This window comes from Lethenteron reissneri, chromosome 70 (genome assembly GCF_015708825.2).
Source record: "Lethenteron reissneri isolate LAM-NWPU_2019-01 chromosome 70, ASM1570882v1, whole genome shotgun sequence".
Lineage (NCBI taxonomy): Eukaryota > Metazoa > Chordata > Hyperoartia > Petromyzontiformes > Petromyzontidae > Lethenteron > Lethenteron reissneri.
This window is the reverse complement of record NC_083848.1, coordinates 3,783,803-3,802,506: the sequence shown is the minus strand read 5'-3', so window position 1 is coordinate 3,802,506 and position 18,704 is coordinate 3,783,803. Positions and strand designations below refer to the sequence as shown.

Below are 18,704 nucleotides of genomic sequence, written 5' to 3'. Positions count from 1 at the left end.
GGGTGGGGGCCGAGTTGGAGCATCCTGACGAGGCGGCCGCTCCCATCCGAGGCCGGCGTCGTCGGGCGATGCCGGCGATGTCCGCCCCCCCCCCCACCTCCAGGACCGCCGGCGTGCCCCCCTCCCTCTTCCCGAGCGATCGTCGCGACTTCGTGCGAGTTGCCTTCTTCTTCGTCGCCGTCGCGACTCCCACCCAAAGCGTGCCCCCTCCCGCACGTGGTCCGGGTTTTATTTTTGTGTTGACCTGGGCACGTCGCCGCCATCTCGAAGGGCTCCTTGTCCTCACTCGGGCGAAAGCTCTGCCGGCAACGGCTCCGGCAGAGGCGGCGTGTCGGTGGCGGTGGTGGTGATGGTGGTGGCGGTGTTGGGGGCGGTGGGGGTGGTGGTGGCGGTGCGTTCCCGCGGCGATGTCGGCTTTAGGGGGGGGTGGAAGACAGACGGCCGCCGAGGGTAGGCGGGCGAGGGGGTGGCCGTCGTCAAGAGCGCATCGCTGGGGCCGGCGTTGTGTCGTCTGGTGGTGGTGGCTGGCGGAGGATTTGCGTCTTTATCCCCAACCCACACGGCGTAACGCCGCATTCTGGTACGGGGAAATTTGAGTTTTCAGGTCCATACGGCGTACAGCCATTAAAGTCTCCCATAGACTCCAATGTCAAAGTCTCCCATAGACTCCAATGTCAAAGTCTCCCATAGACTCCAATGTCAAAGTCTCCCATAGACTCCAATGTTAAAGTCTCCCATAGACGCCAATGTCAAAGTCTCCCATAGACTCCATTGTTAAAGTATCTACCCATAGACTCCAATGTTAAAGTCTCTACCCATAGACTCCAATGTTAAAGTCTCCCATAGACTCCAATGTTAAAGTCTCTACCCATAGACTCCAATGTTAAAGTCTCCCATAGACTCCAATGTTAAAGTCTCCCATAGACTCCATGTTAAAGTATCTACCCATAGACTCCAATGTTAAAGTCTCCCATAGACTCCAATGTTAAAGTCTCCCATAGACTCCAATGCTAAAGTCTCTACCCATAGACTCCAATGTTAAAGTCTCTATCCATAGACGTCAATGGTAAAGTCTCCCACATACTACAATGTTAAAGTCTCCCATAGACTCCAATGTTAAAGTCTCTAGCCATAGACTCCAATGTTAAAGTCTCTACCCATAGACTCCAATGTTAAAGTCTCTACCCATAGACTCCAATGTTAAAGTCTCTACCCATAGACTCCAATGTTAAAGTCTCCCACAGACTACAATGTTAAAGTCTCCCAAATACTCCAATGTTAAAGTCTCCCATAGACTCCAATGTTAAAGTCTCCCATAGACTCCAATGTGAAAGTATCCCATAGACTCCAATGTGAAAGTATCCCATAGACTCCAATGTTAAAGTCTCTACTGATATACTCCAATGTTAAAATATCCCATAGACTCCAATGTTAAAGTCTCTACCCATAGACTCCAATGTTAAAGTCTCTACCCATAGACTCCAATGTTAAAGTCTCTATCCATAGACTCCAATGTTAAAATCTCCCACAGACTACAATGTTAAAGTCTCCCATGAACTCCAATGTTAAAGTCTCCCATAGACTCCAATGTTAAAGTCTCCCATAGACTCCAATGTTACAAACCGTGTCAACCCACATGGTGTTCCCTGTATTCTTGTACAAGGAAATTTGAGTTTAGGTCCATACGGCATACAGCCGTTTCAATAAGGGAAAAATAAAATAACTTGTTTATTTGTGTTTCTCTCCTTGAGATGGGATCTACGTTGACATTTATACTGGTAGGAATGAAGTGGACCAGCCTACAATAGATTATATCGTCCGTCTGACCGTCCGACCGTGTAGCAACATCGCCCCCTACTGCAAACACTTGGCATGACCCTACAAAAACCTTTAGACTCAGTGACGCTTTCCTGGCTAAACAAGTGTAACATTCCCTTATAATTCCCTGAGATAGCTTTTAATTAAAACGTTTTAATTCAAATTTTACTCACAACGCCCTAAAGCCTACAGCTCGGCCTAAAGCCTCGAACTACGCCTATCACTCTCCCTTCGTATCGTACCCCCGCGTGTGTGCAAGGGAGTTAATGTTTAACAATGTTACATTCCCTGATGCTTTTAAATAGAAACATTTAAATTTAAAGCTTTTACATAAATAATAAAAACATTTAATTTTATAATTAACTCACGGCGGCCTAAAGCCTACAGCTAGGCCTAAAGCCTAGAACTAGGCCTCACACTCTCCCTTCGTATCGTCCGATTCGGTGTAGCAACATCGCTCCCTACTGCAAACACTTGGCAGGACCCTACAAAAACCTTTAGACTCAGTGGGGCTTTCCTGGCTAAACAAGTGTCATAATACATTATGTTCATATTCTTTGGTTAATCGTTCCTACCAGCCCACCCCGCAGGGTCCTGTTATGGCTTTATTTTGGTGATTTTTGAAAAGTTTTTCGGTTAGCCATGTTTGTTGTAGTACAGAGTTAGGCTGATGGCCTTAATCTAGGTTGTCTTGTGGTTGTTTTTTGACTCGCATCCCACTGGGATTTTTGCACAGTGTTGGTGTACGGTGCTTTTCTGCAATATTTTGCTGTCTTTTCTTGGATTTTCTGTTTGCACATAGTCACTTTAAGATGTTTTCTTGTTCATGTTTTTGTTTTTTTGTTTGTTGTAGTTGCACCCGATTCAAGAGCCGAATGGCTCACAGGGCTATACCTAATAAATGAACTTGAACTTATAAGGGCCACGGGGTGACCAATAAGGTCTGAGATGGTCTCTAATAAGGTAGGGCACCGATGATAAGGGGGTTGACGGCGTTGCCATACACAGGAGCTTGCGATGCCTTTGTGAAGGCATCCAGGATGCACTGCGGCTCTTCCTCCGAGCGGGCAGCGATGGCATTGTCATCGGCATGCCCGGAGGAGCCTCACAATGGAAGTGGTGGAGACTTTGCTCTTTGTGCCATGACTCTGTCGGGGGAGAAGATTCTTTCCCCGTCTGTTCTGGACAGGAATTTGGACTCCCTCGAGGCAGATTTTTTTTTGCCTGCGAGGTGGAGGATTGGCTTTGCGAGGTAGGCGCAATGACGCAGCCCTGTTCAACCTCACCCAGCCACCCACCCAGCCACCCATCCACCCACCCAGCCAGCCAGCCAGCCACCCATCCAGCCAGCCAGCCACCCATCCAGCCAGCCAGCCACCCACCCAGCCACCAACCCACCCAGCCACCCACCCACCCAGCCACCCACCCACCCAGCCACCCACCCACCCAGCCACCCACCCACCCAGCCACCCACCCACCCAGCCACCCACCCACCCAGCCACCCACCCACCCACGCAGCCACCCACCCACGCAGCCACCCACCCAGCCAGCTACCCACCCAGCCAGCCACCCACCCAGCCAGCCACCAACCCACCCAGCCAGCCAGCCACCAACCCACCCAGCCAGCCACCAACCCACCCAGCCAGCCAGCCACCCACCCAGCCAGCCACCCACCCACCCCGCCGCCCCAGGTATCCACCTCCCAAGGGTTTCCGTTTACCGCACCGCTGCTGCCGAGCACCGCGTCACGCAGCAGTCGCGGTGGCCCTCGTCAACTTGCCCGGGGGCGGTCGATCGTTTTTTGACAGAATCAGCCGGAGGGGGGGGGGGGGGCGTGACGGTTCACAGAGTCGGAGGCTCTTTGTCAAGGGTGGACAAAGAGGCGCGTGTAAAACCGGTTTGCGTTTGTTCCCGGCATGTCGCTTGAGCTCGCCGTACCGTGAACAGCACCGTCTGTCGTGCCTCTGCACGGGCCGCACGTCGTGAGATTCTGGGAGGGTATCTTCTGACGGGGTAGGAGTCCGTTTGCCGGGATGCGGGTAAAAGTATTTGTTCCCGGCGGTGGACAGGACAACCGCGGCCAGTTGGTTGTTAGCAAGCCTCGGACGGACGGTCACGAGGCGGTCGTTGATGTCCACGGAGAGTCCGGAGTGGTGGCCGACGATTCCGTTCTTAATCAGCGAAACCTTCCGTGGGGGCGGACGCCTTTTGCCGTTGTTCTCTGGTCCGACCAAAGTAGTGGTGGGTGGGTGGTGGTGGTGGTGGCGGTGGTGGTGGAGGTGGTGGCGAGACTCGGCCCTGAAGAAGGCTGCCGTCTCTGGTGCAGGCCAAACAGTTTCAAGGACAACGCCCAGATATTCCCGGAGCACGTTTAGTTGTTTGCACGTTCACCGCAAGGACTGTGTGTGGTGAACACGCAGTAACTCGACTCCGTTTGCTGTTTAAACATCTCAGTACACCTGCTGTCTCATTGCCACAAAGGGGGTAAACATCGTTTTTTTCTGTTGTCTCCATACGTGGGGCGACTGACGCACGGGCAGCCGCCAACCCGGACGGTCCGATGACGAGAGAGGAGGGATCAGGCTCCAGCGGCACGGAGGCCACGACGGACTGGCGACCTCCCCCTTCTGTGGCCTCCACAACCGTCGGCTCGTCGTTAACCATCCGGCCCCACGCGTCGCCCCCCCCCACGCGTCACCACCCCCCACGCGTCACCACCCCCACGGGCCACAACTCACCCTGGCTGCGATCGTCGTCCCCTCCTCCGCGCCGGTATCCACCACCGCCGCCACTGCTGCCACGGGAGCGGCTGTAGTCCCCGTATCCGCCACCTCCTCCCCCGTATCCGCCGCCTCCTCCCCCGTATCCGCCACCGCCACCTCCGTATCCGCCGCCGCCTCCGCTGTAACCGCCGCCGCCTCCTCCGCTGTAACCGCCGCCGCCGCCGTTACCGGCCCAGTCGGTGGGGCGGCCGGTGGCTTGCTCCACGGTGATGCTGCGGCCATCCAGGGACTGCCGGGCAAAGACCGCACGCACAACAGACAAAGGTCCCCCGTGTAGCCTTGGCACAGACTATTGGTGGGCAAGTGCTGCAGCGGCGCCTGTGAAGGCCGGCAGGGCTAACAGAGGGGGTTTGGTGGGCAGCGACCACACACACAGGTCCCCCGTGTCGCCTACACAGACTCGTGGGGCAAGTGCTGTTACAGCGAGCAGCGCTTATGAAGGCCGGCACAGCTCACAAGAGGGGGTTAGGGAAGCCTGCACCAGGCCCGGCCTCCCAGCCACCTTTGTCTCCCCCCTCGTGGCAATATTGACCAGAGCCCGCACCAGGCGCTCGTTTATAGCCACGTCGACCGAGCGGAGGCCCCAGGACCGGTTGTCATGTTCACTCGTGAACCGTTGTCGGTCGCCAGCGGGAATCGAACCCGGGTTCACCTCCGTCTCCCAGCGGGAGTCTGGTGCTGAATACACCGGCTCACTCCGTTGAGGGCCGAGTCTGCCGAGGGCAGTCCCAGCGAATCTCCCCCGAGACTAAACCGCTACAGCAGGGATTCACACACGCCAGTACCCGCAGACCACCACCACCACCACCGCTACCAACCACCACCACCATCACCACCGCCAACACCACCACCACCACCGCTACCAGCCACCAGGCTGGGTATTTGTGCATCCCCGTGTCGAGTCTCCCAACCGCTGGGCGGTGGCCCTGCGATGATGACGCTTGTGCCTCACAGCAAGTACCGCGCCTGGGTTTGATTTCAGACCCGTTTGTACGATCTCCCCCTGTTCTACACAGTGAGTGGAGTTTGTGCGATCTCCCCCTGTTCTACAGAGTGAGTGAGTGAAGTTTGTGTGATCTCCCCCTGTTCTACACAGTTAATGAGTGGAGTTTGTGTGATCTCCCCCTGTTCTACAGAGTGAGTGGAGTTTGTGTGATCTCCCCCTGTTCTACAGAGTGAGTGGAGTTTGTGTGATCTCCCCCTGTTCTACACAGTGAGTGGAGTTTGCGTGATCTCCCCCTGTTCTACACAGTGAGTGGAGTTTGCGTGATCTCCCCCTGTTCTACAGAGTGAGTGGAGTTTGCGTGATCTCCCCCTGTTCTACAGAGTGAGTGGAGTTTGTTTGATCTCCCCCTGTTCTACAGAGTGAGTGGAGTTTGTGTGATCTCCCCCTGTTCTACAGTGAGTGGAGTTTGTATGATCTCCCCCTTGTTCGACAGTCAGTGTAGTTTGTATGATCTCCCTTCATGAAAAATATTAGTCGTGAAAGCCTACGTGTTATACATAATGTGAATGCACAATGCGCATGCGTGATGCACGCACACCATGCATGCACATCCTGACGTATTTGGGTGTAAAAGTAATAAAATCGCAAGACGGACAGTCCCCGGGTTGCGGAAGACGCGACTCACGGGAAATCCCACCCGACGGAAATGCTCCCGTAAACGGTGTCAAAACAATTTCAACGCGCGGCAAGTCATGCGGCGCGGGGCGGGGTCGGGGGTTGCGGATGAATACCGTGGAAGGAGGGAGGAGGCGTAAGGCCGGGGGGCAGCCTCACGCCTCAATCGAGCTACACGAGGATTCAGGCAAATGGGGATCTCATCTTGATTCTGGGGGGAAATTGTTCAGTTTCCGACATACGGAAAATTCGGATCGTTCCTGGGAACCTAACCCCCCTTCCATAACCGGGGACTGTCCGTCCTGTTATTGGCTGCTCACAGTAAATCACCACGAGGTTTCGGCATGCAGCTAAACAGAGCGGTAGAATCACTTGATACTCCGCTTCAAAGCAGCACTACGCCTGCAGCTGTCACAACGGTTTACACAATTGTTATTTCTCTCAATTTCAATAGATTCTCTAATTAGTCTTGGCCAGTAGTAACCAGTTTTGCACAGAACTTTTACATTATCAAAATCAATTGGGTGTCCTCGTTGGCACGCGTGTTCTGCCACTCACCCACCGCTGTGTTTGGGAGTATTTAATATTCCTTTGGTGTTCGTTTAGTCTCGCGCTGATCATTTGTCCCGCCTGACCAACACAGCATTTTCCGCAGGAGCAATTAATCCGGTACACACCTTCTGTTTATAGCTTCTGTAATACATATGTAGTACCAGATATTAGTTTTTGTATTTTATGTACCATGCTAAGTCTCACTCGGATGTTTTGTTTTTAAAAAAATGTGGCTAGTTTATCAGTTACTCCCGCAATGTACGGTATTTTAATCGTTGTAATTGCTTTATCAGGTTTCAACGCTTGTGCTATTTGATTGGGTTTTGCCATTCAGTGCCTTGTTGATTTGTGCATCATTGTAACCGTTCAATTGCAGCGCTTCTTTAACGTGTTTAATCTCACTCCTCAGACTTTCACCCACTCACTCCACAGACTTTCACCACCTGACACTTTGTTTGCCCGATGTATGAGCGTCTTGATGAGAGAGGATTTCCTGCGGGGTGATGGTGTGACTGCATTCGGTAAACGCTGTGTGTTATTTTACCGTTTCGGTCGCACCCAAGCAAAATATCAGGAAATGGGAGAGTTCTATCAACCTCCACTTCCATGGTGAACTGGAAGGATGGGTTTTGCGAGTTGAGATGAGTGAGTGGAGTTTGTGTGATCTCCCCATGTTCTACAGAGTGAGGGAGTGGAGTTTGTATGATCTCCCCGTGTTCTACAGAGTGCAGTTTGTATGATCTCTCCATTCTACAGAGTGAGTGAGCGGAGTTCGTATGATCTCCCCCTGTTCTACAGAGTGAGTGAGCGGAGTTCGTATGATCTCCGCCCTGTTCTACAGAGTGAGCGGAGTTTGTATGATCTCCCCCTGTTCTACAGAGTGGAGTTTGTATGATCTCCCCATTCTCAAGATTAAAAGGGAGGGGAGTTTGTACAATATCGATGGCGCTACTACTACTACTACGCCTTTCCGGGTAAAAATCAACGCCGAGCCGCTTTGCGTGTTCCGAGATATGACGGTGAACGGGAGCCCACCCCACCCTGCGTCTTGCAGACGTCTGGGAATGGGTTAGGGTGCAGAGACGTTCAGCTGCCGTAGTTTCAGCGGCCGTTCGTTTAGCGATGGTGGCGGCGACCATGGCGGTGGCTGAACCTGGCCGGATCGAGAATGAACCGAAAGCATCCGGGCGAGGTAGGTGACCCCTTGGGAAATGAATTCAAATGGATCAGCAGGAGCCACGTTTTGGGAAATTGCGATCCTTAGGAATTGAGAAACGCTTGGAACGTCATGGACCATGAGAATTGAGAGACCCTTGGAACATCATGGACCAAGAGAATTGAGAGACCCTTGGAACGCCATGGACCAAGAGAATTGAGAGGCTTGGGATGCCATGGACCATGAGAATTGAAAGACACTTGGGATCCCATTGATCACGAGAATTGAGACGCTTTGGAACGTCATGGACCATGAGAATTGAGAGACTTTGGACATCATGGACCATGATAATTGAAAAGCTTGGGATGCCATAGACCAAGATAATTGAGAGACCCTGGAACGCCATGGACCAAGAGAATTGAAAGACACTTGGGATGCCGTGGACCATGAGAATTGAGAGGCTTTTGGACATCATGGACCAAGAGAATTGAGAGACACTTGGGACATCATGGACCAAGAGAATTGAGAGACACTTTGGACATCATGGACCAAGAGGATTGAGAGACGCTTGGGATGCCATGGACCAAGATAATTGAGAGACCCTTGGGACGTCATAGACCAAGATAATTGAGACGATTGGGACGTCATGGATAAAGAGAATTGAGAGACTTGGGACATCATGGACCAAGAGAATTGAGACACTTGGGATGCCATGGACCATGAGAATTGAGAGACTTTGGACATCATGAACCAAGATAATTAAGAGACCCTTGGAACGTCATGGACCAAGATAATTGAGAGACTTTGGACATCATGGACCAAGAGGATTGAGAAGCTTGGGATGCCATAGACCAAGAAAATTGAGAGACGCTTGGGATGCCATGGACCAAGAGAATTGAGACGCTTGGGACATCATGGACCAAGAGAATTGAGATGCTTGGGATCCCATTGATCACGAGAATTGAGACACTTTGAGACGTCATGGACCAAGATAATTGAGAGACGCTTGGGACGTCATGGACCAAGAGAATTGAGAAGCTTGGGACACCATGGACCAAGAAAACTGAGAGACATGGCATGTCATGGACCAAGAGAATTGAGACGCTTTGGATGCCATAGACCAAGAGAATTGAGAGACCCTTGGAATGCCGTGGACCATGAGAATTGAGACACTTGGGATGCCATAGACCAAGAGAATTGAGACACTTGGGATGCCATTGATGAGAATTGAGAAGCCATGGACCAAGAGAATTGAGACGCTTTGGACGCCATGGACCAAGAGAATTGAGAGACCCTTGGAATGCCGTGGACCATGAGAATTGAGACACTTGGGACGCCATAGACCAAGAGAATTGAGACACTTGGGATGCCATTGATGAGAATTGAGAAGCCATGGACCAAGAGAATTGAGACGCTTGGGACGTCATGGACCAAGAGAATTGAGAGACCCTTGGAATGCCGTGGACCATGAGAATTGAGACACTTGGGATGCCATAGACCAAGAGAATTGAGACACTTGGGATGCCATTGATGAGAATTGAGAAGCCATGGACCAAGAGAATTGAGACGCTTGGGACGTCATGGACCAAGAGAATTGAGACGCTTGGGACGTCATGGACCAAGAGAATTGAGACGCTTGGGACGTCATGGACCATGAGAATTGAGAGGCTTGAGACGCCATGGACCAAGAAAACTGAGAGACTTTGGACGTCATGAACCAAGAGAATTGAGAGGCTTGGGATGTCGTGAACCATGACAATTGAGAGACTTGGCAGGCCATGGACCAAGAGAATTGAGACCTTTGGGATGTCAAGACCCATGACAATTGAGAGACTTGGGACATCGTGAACCAAGAGAATTAAAGACGTCCGACGGTAAAAGATATTTCTTAAATGAACAATTTCAATTGTCCCACGCAGGGTACGGCTTCCGAAGGCATGAACGGGTGGGGCGAGCTCCGCTTCGACGTTCGCCGGATGTTTGCGAGCGAGACGACAACAGGCTTTCGGAATGGACGCGAAACATTTGAAACGAGGTCACGTGGTCGGCGGGAACACAACTGCGGGAGCGCGACCGTGACCCGGAGACGCCGATTAAATGAGAACCACCGACGTTCCACCGACGTTCTACCGACGTTATCGTCGTTTTCGAGTGGCCGTCAAGGCAGACCCCCTGGTGGGGGACACCCCCCCGCCCCATCGCCTCGTCGCCAACGGGCAGGCAAGGCCGGAGGGGAACAATGGACGGACTGGCCGGCTACAACGGTTCCGCAGGGCATCCCACGCCCGAACGTGGCGCCTTCCAACCACCGCGTCCGGAGGAGGGGGAGGTGAGGGGCAGGGGCGGGTGGGGGGGGTGAGAGACGGACGGAGGTCATCCACGCGCCGAAGCGTTGTTTGAACGACGGAGACGGACGACGGACGAGAGAATGAAATCGACGGCGAGACGTACTTTTCCGTTCAGGTCTTTGGCGGCGTCTTTGGCATCGTCGGGATTCTCAAAAGTGACGAAAGCGAAGCCTCGGGACCTGTTAGTCTCGCGGTCCTTCAGCAACAGCACTGATGGAGCAGATCAACGAGAACAAGGTGCGCAGAGACTCATCACGACGGGGGACCGCCGGGGGGTCTCTCATGGCGCCGCCACCACCACCACCATTGCTAACACTACCACCACCATCACTAACACTACCACCATTGCTAACACTACCACCATTGCTAACACTACCACCGCCACCACTAACACACTACCACCACTGCTAACACTACCACCGCCACCAACACCGCCACCACTAACACTATCACCTCCACTAACACCACCACCATCGCTAACACTACCACTACCATCGCTAATACTACCACTAACACCACTACTAACACCACCACTGCTAACACTACTACCGCCAAAAAAACCGCCACCACTAACACTATCACCTCCACTAACACCACCATTGCTAACACCACCACCATCGCTAACACTACCACCATCGCTACCACTACCACCAACACTGCTAACACTACTACCGCCACTAACACCGCCACCACTAACACTATCACCTCCACTAACACCACCACCATTGCTAACACTACCACCGCCACTAACACCACCACTGCCACAACCACCGCCATCATTAACACTACCACCACCGCTGACACTACCACGAACACCACCACAGCTAAGACAACCACCACCGCTAAACACTACCACCACCGCTAACACCACCGCTAACACCACAACTACCACTACCGCCGCCGCTAACAACACCACCACTGCCACGAACGCGAACACTACCACAACCACTAACACCACCACTGCCACAACCACCGCCATCATTAACACTACCACCACCGCTAATACTACCACCACCACCGCTAACACTACCACCACCACCGCTAACACTACCACTAACACCACCACAGCTAAGACAACCACCACCGCTAAACACCACCGCCGCCGCTAACACTACCACCACCACCGCTAATACTACCACCACCACCGCTAACACTACCACTAACACCACCACAGCTAAGACAACCACCACCGCTAAACACCACCGCCGCCGCTAACACTACCACCACCACTGCTAATACTACCACCACCACCGCTAACACTACCACTAACACCACCACAGCTAAGACAACCACCACCGCTAAACACCACCGCCGCCGCTAACAACACCACCACCACTACAACTACCACCACCACCGCCGCCGCTAACAACACCACCACCACCGCCGCTAACAACACCACCACCACTACTACCACTACCACCACCGCCGCCGCTAACAACACCACCACTGCCACGAGCGCTAACACTACCACCACCACTAACACCACCACTGCCACCACCACCGCCAAGACTACCACCACTATGAACACTTCCACCACTACCGCTAACGCTACCACCATCACCATCCCTAACATTACCACTAACACTACCACCGCTAATACCACCAACACTGCCACCACCGCTACCACCACAAACACTATTATGACTAACACTACCACTAACACTCCCTCCACTGTCACTACCGCTAACACTCCTTCCACCATCACTACCGCTACCGATATCGCCACTATCACCACCACAAACAATACCACAACACTACCAACACCACTACCTCTAACACTACCACCACCACCACCGCCGCCACCACCGTCGCCACCACCTGGTGCACCGTTGCCGTGAGCTGTGCCTCCTGGCTCCATGGTCTCCACACGTTCCTTGAAACATGGGACGCTTTCTCAGAGACGGTTAATTGCACTGGTTGAACTGGCTGCACTGATTGGACTGGTTGCACTGATTGGATTGGTTGCACCGACTGGACTGGTTGCAATGACTATAGGAAGAGTTGACGGGAGTGAGATGCCTGAATGGAAGCCAAACATCCAAGGATGCGAAATAAGAATCATCTTGTTCTTCAATTTGATAGAGACCCACAGACTCACACAGGGAACCACACTCACACAGAGACCCACAGACGCCGATAAACTCACACGGATAACCGATGTTTGTGTTTAGCTCGTTGTCCTTCCCCCGCACCTCCGATTAGCACGGTTGGTTCAGTATGGTGCGAAAGACGTTCCAAATGCATAGACACCCGCAGACTCACACAGAAACCCACAGACTCACACAGAAACCCCAAAACACCCAGACTCACACAGAAACCCACAGACTCACACAGTGATGCACAGACTCAGTCAGACAAATCTATAAATTCACACAGACTCACAGAGACCCACAGACTCACAACAAAAAGACCCAGACACACACAGGGGCCTAGAGGGTGGCATGGTTGGCATGGTTGGCATGGTTGGCATGGGACGAGAATTGAGATGGGCTCCACCCCTGCCCAGTGTCTTTCTTCTTAGCCCGGGCACCTGGGGGGGCCTCTCCACCTGGGGGGGCCTCTTCACCCTGGGGAGGTGGCGCTTCGGTGCAGTTGCACCGCCTGCGCACTGCGTGAGCTGCGTGCACTGGGCTGGGCATGGCCTTGCTAGGGCCCCTCTCCTGTTAGTGTAGCCGCCAGGCCCGGTGTGCTTTGTGTATATACCATACGTGTATATGCTGCGTGTATATGCTGCGTGTATATGTTGCGTGTGTATATGGTGCGTGTGTGTATGCGGTATGTGTGTATATGCGGTGTGTGTATGCGGTGTGTGTATATGCTGCGTGTGTATATGCTGCGTGTATATGCTGCGTGTATATGCTGCGTGTATATGCTGCGTGTGCATGCTATTTACATATGATATGTGTATGTATGCTATGTGTGTGCTATGTGTAGGCTGTGTGTGTATGCTGTGTGTGTGTATGCAACCTGAGCGAGGTGAGCGAGCAAGCGAATGGGAGAGGTTAGCGAGGTGAGGTTAGTGAGTGAGTTAGTGAGGTGAGGGTAGCGAGTGAGTGAGGTGAGGTTAGCGAGTGAGGTGAGGGTAGCAAGTGAGTGAGCGAGGTGGTGAGTGAGTGAGTGAGGTTAGCGAGTGAGTGAGTTAGCGAGTGAGTGAGCGAGGTGGTGAGTGAGGTTAGCGAGTGAGTGAGTGAGTTAGCGAGTGAGTGAGCGAGGTGGTGAGCGAGGTGGTGAGCCAAGTGGTGAGCGCTGCCTCCACTCACCCTGTGCCACGCGGCCGTATTTCCCGAACACGTCCTGCAGCGAGCGCTCGTCCGTGCCAAAGTGCAGCCCGCCCACAAACAGCTTTCCGTGGTTCTCCTGCTCCGACATCTTGGTCAGTCTACACACACACAGCACGCACACACCTAGTATACACACACAGCACGCACACACCTAATATACACACACACCACGCACACACCTAGTATACACACACAGCACGCACACACCTAGTATACACACACACTAGTATACACACACACAGAATGCACACACATCGTATATATACACACAGCATGCACACACCTAGTATACACACACACAACACTCACACACATCGTATATATTACACAGCACACACACACCTAGTATACACACACACAACTAGTATACACACACACAGCATGCACACACATCATATATATACACACAGCATGCACACACCTAGTATACACACACACAACACTCACACACATCGTATATATTACACAGCACACACACACCTAGTATACACACACACACAACTAGTATACACACACACAGCATGCACACACATTGTATATATAAACACACAGCACGCACACAGTATACATACACGTAGTATACACACACCTAGTACACACACACACACACACGTAGTATACACACGTAGATAGTAAAATAATAAAAATATCACGACGTTTCGATCGCAACACAAGCAATCGTCATCAGGTACAAAAATAGGGGGAGAGCTGCCGAGGCAGGATGTTGACAAGGTTTGAGATGGGTGTAGCCCAAGGGTCAGAAGCGAAGTGGGCGGGGCTAGTGATGAAATCTGCATGTCAATGTAAGATCGGGTAAATCGGAGAGCTACCTCCACGACGAAGAAGCTGTGGTTGTGGCCATTGTATTGTGAGAGATTAGCATGTCAATGTAAGATCGTAGAGCCACGGTGGTGGTGTTAGTGAGACATTTAACCTGTTAATGTAACACCAGATGGTCGAAAATAACTACTAACATCGGCAGGTAGGATGGAAACACACAGCCAGTTATGACTTAAACTGGTAAATAACGTCCTTCAAATGATTGCTCGGTTTGTGCCCATCTTCTCGGTTTAAATTGTGTTTATAGATCTGGATGGCTTCATGAACGAATCTTTGCTGATAGCCAGTGGGTTTGCAGAGTGGAAAAATCAATTTAGTGTGAGCCAGCCGCATTAAAACAATAATCAGCCACGGCCGAGGTATTGGTCCTACCGTGTTTCAGATCTGCCTTGTGTTCACAAACACGGTCCGAGACATAATTTCAACCGTGATGATGGGTACAAACTGAGTAATCATTGGAAAGATGTTATTAACCATGCAAAAAATATTTAACTACACATATTTGACCATCTTATTTGACAGGCAACTATTCTTTAGTTACCGTACAGTTTACTGATAGACAGCCAGTTTTGTTTTATCATGTTTAGCTTCTTTTTTCACACACTGGTTTCCTGCTTTAACTTTTACCCACCAGCAACATAGCAAAGGGCTGTTTCATCTACATGACAAAGGCTCAGTCCCATTTACAGCAGACGCACCTTAACAACTCTGGCACCTCCCAGTTCAACGAGTCTACACAACAAAGGCTCATTCCTAAAAGCAGCCTCAGCCGCACCAACCTCACAATAATAATACACAACTACGATCCAGGTGCCTACCTAGGCTCCTCCCACCTAAACCAGTATATATACAAGGACGGGTCTCTTAGAATTTCTCTTTACTTGATACAGCAATCGTGCTGTGACAGTTCCGCCTGAAGACGGAAGCTTGTGTTGCCTCCGAAACGTCGTGATTTTTATTTTAATTTTATTAATTTTATTTTTTACCTATGTGACTTTACCGAAAACACCTAAGAGTATGAATCCGAGACACGTCGCTTAGTTTCCCCAATGTAACTACTGCGGCAGACACAGCTTAGTTTGTAGACGCCGGGGTATTGCATGTCAGGGATTACATCCTTCAGAGAAGGGCTCAGATCACGAATTGTATGTACTGTGTTGAATTGAACCTGCATCTTGTGTTTGCTCATGATTTTGGAAATCTTATTGGTGACCTCCGCTATGCATGGCAACGTGATGGTTTTGATTGGGTCCTCAGATGGTTCTTTCCCAACGGTTGTTGTGTTGCAATCGAAACGTCGTGATATTTTTATTATTTTTTCTATCTCCGTGGCTTTACCAAAAGACTCAATGAATATGAATTCCTGCAGTCACGAAAGCTTAAAGTCAAGACTTACACCTAGTATAGACACACACACGTCATATACATAGTGTATACTGTATACACACATAGCACACACACAGAATCCAAAGAGCATACATACAGCATACACACAAATATGCGCATAGCATGCACTAAACTATGTTTACACTAAACCTACTGGACGCGTGAAAAAGAGCTTCATAGCTCATCGGATTTCTCCAGGATAAATGATTTGCATTGTATCGGCTGTCAGGCCCCACTGAGCTGCCGTGTAGCTGTCAGAGGCGACCACCTGGCCATCACAACTGATAGCTCAATGAAGCTTAGGCCCACAGAGACCCATACTCAGAGAGACCCACACAGATCCACACAGACACATACTCAGAGACCCACACAGACACATACTCATATAGACCCACAGAGACCTACACACACCCACACAGACCCACACTAATAGAGACTCACAGAGACCCACACAGACCCACACTTAGAGAGACCCACACAGACCCACACTAATAGAGACCCACAGACACCCACAGAGACCCACACTCAGAGACACCCACACAGACCCACACTCAGAGAGACCCACACTAATAGAGACCCACACAGACCCACACTCAGAGAGACCCACAGAGACCCACACAGACCCACACTCACAGAGACTCACACAGACCCACACGCATAGAGACCCACAGAGACCCACACTAATAGAGACCCACACAGACCCACACTCAGAGAGACCCACAGAGACCCACACAGACCCACACTCACAGAGACTCACACAGACCCACACGCATAGAGACCCACAGAGACCCACACTAATAGAGACCCACACAGACCCACACTCAGAGAGACCCACAGAGACCCACACAGACCCACACTCACAGAGACTCACACAGACCCACACGCATAGAGACCCACAGAGACCCACACTAATAGAGACCCACACAGACCCACACTCAGAGAGACCCACAGAGACCCACACAGACCCACACTCACAGAGACTCACACAGACCCACACTCATAGAGACCCACAGAGACCCACACTAATAGAGACCCACACAGACCCACACTCACAGAGACTCACACAGACCCACACTCACAGAGACTCACACAGACCCACACTAATAGAGACCCACAGACACCCACAGAGACCCACACTCAGAGACACCCACACAGACCCACACTCAGAGAGACCCACACTAATAGAGACCCACACAGACCCACACTCAGAGAGACCCACAGAGACCCACACTCACAGAGACTCACACAGGCCCACACTCATAGAGACCCACAGAGACCCACACTCACAGACTCACACAGACCCACACAGACCCACACTCATAGAGACTCACACAGACCCACACTCACACAGACCGACACTCACACAGACCCACACTCACACAGACTCACACAGACCCACACTCACAGAGACCCACACAGACCCACACTCACACAGACCCACACTCACACAGACCCACACTCACAGACACCCACACTAATAGAGACCCACAGAGACCCACACTCACAGAGACCCACACAGACCCACACACACAGACACCCACACACAGACCCCCACACACAGACACCCACACACAGACCCCCACACACAGACACCCACACACAGACCCCCACACACAGACACCCACACACAGACCCCCACACACAGACACCCACACACAGACCCCCACACACAGACACCCACACACAGACCCACACTCACAGACACCCACACTAATAGAGACCCACAGAGACCCACACTCACAGAGACCCACACAGACCCACACACACAGACACCCACACACAGACCCACACACACAGACACCCACACACACAGACACCCACCCACAGACCCCCACACACAGACACCCACACACAGACCCCCACACACAGACACCCACACACAGACCCACACTCACAGACACCCACACAGACCCACACACACAGACACCCACACAGACCCCACATAGAGACCCACATTAATAGACACCCACATTAATAGACACCCACACAGACCCACACACACAGACACCCACACACAGACCCCCACACACAGACACCCACACACAGACCCACACTCACAGACACCCACACAGACCCACACTCACAGACACCCACACAGACCCACACACACAGACCCCACATAGAGACCCACATTAATAGACACCCACACAGACCCACACACACAGACACCTACACACGGACCCCACCGCCCTCTCAGTTCGATTCCCGCTCACGGCCACCAACACCGCGAGCAGCGGCGACACGACGCGGTCGTGGGCCTCCCCTAGGTCCACTCGGCACGCAGCGGCGGCAACAGCAGCGCGAGAGAGAGAAGAGCGAGCGACAGGGCGAGGAAAGAGAGGAGAGCGGGGAGAGAGAGAAGCGAGAGAGAAGTGAGAGGAGTGAGATGGGAGAGAGAGATGGGAGAGAGAGATGGGAGACACACGCGAGAGAGAGGAGGCGAAATCGGCAGCCATTAGTGAAGGCCGCGATGGCGCTGTTACGACGGTGGCGTCAGCCCCAATCTGAGGCGATGGGACCCGCAGCGAAGCGAGTTGGGGGGCTCCGGGAGGGGGGGGGGTAGTTTGTTGTGGGTACAGCGACAAGGGGCTGGGGGGGTGGGGAGACTCACCTCGAATCGGCGTCTTCCTGCGAGTTCTGTGCTGCGTCTCTCGCTCGGTTCCTTCAGCGATGGCGTCGCGTGGCGATTCTCGACTCCGCGTCGATTCTCGGCGCTATCGACTCGCGGACGATTCTCGATTCTGCGTGGCGGTTTTTTTTCCCTCTCAAAATCCACTCGCGATTCGGTGCCCCGCCCACTCAGACCCGGGCCCCGCCTACTGAGACTCGGGCCCCGCCCACTCAGACCCGGCCCCGCCCACTCAGACCCGGGCCCCGCCTACTGAGACTCGGGCCCCGCCCACTCAGACCCGGCCCCGC

The 18,704-nt window shown here is 52.4% G+C and overlaps 1 protein-coding gene across 2 annotated transcripts in view; it reads right to left on the bottom strand.

Moving 5' to 3' along the window:
- The window catches only part of LOC133360947 (uncharacterized), a 29,504-nt gene extending 10,960 nt beyond the window's left edge, over window positions 1–18,544 (bottom strand). For both annotated transcript variants that reach the window (XM_061579833.1, XM_061579835.1), the window contains exons 1-4: window positions 18,397–18,544; window positions 13,539–13,657; window positions 10,382–10,488; window positions 4,557–4,830 (exon numbers count right to left, since the gene is read on the bottom strand). In XM_061579833.1, coding sequence (XP_061435817.1) covers window positions 4,557–4,830; window positions 10,382–10,488; window positions 13,539–13,647 — 490 coding nt within the window. In that variant the 5' untranslated portion in view covers window positions 13,648–13,657; window positions 18,397–18,544. The remainder of the gene's footprint in view (window positions 1–4,556; window positions 4,831–10,381; window positions 10,489–13,538; window positions 13,658–18,396) is intronic.
- Window positions 18,545–18,704: the final 160 nt, after the last annotated feature.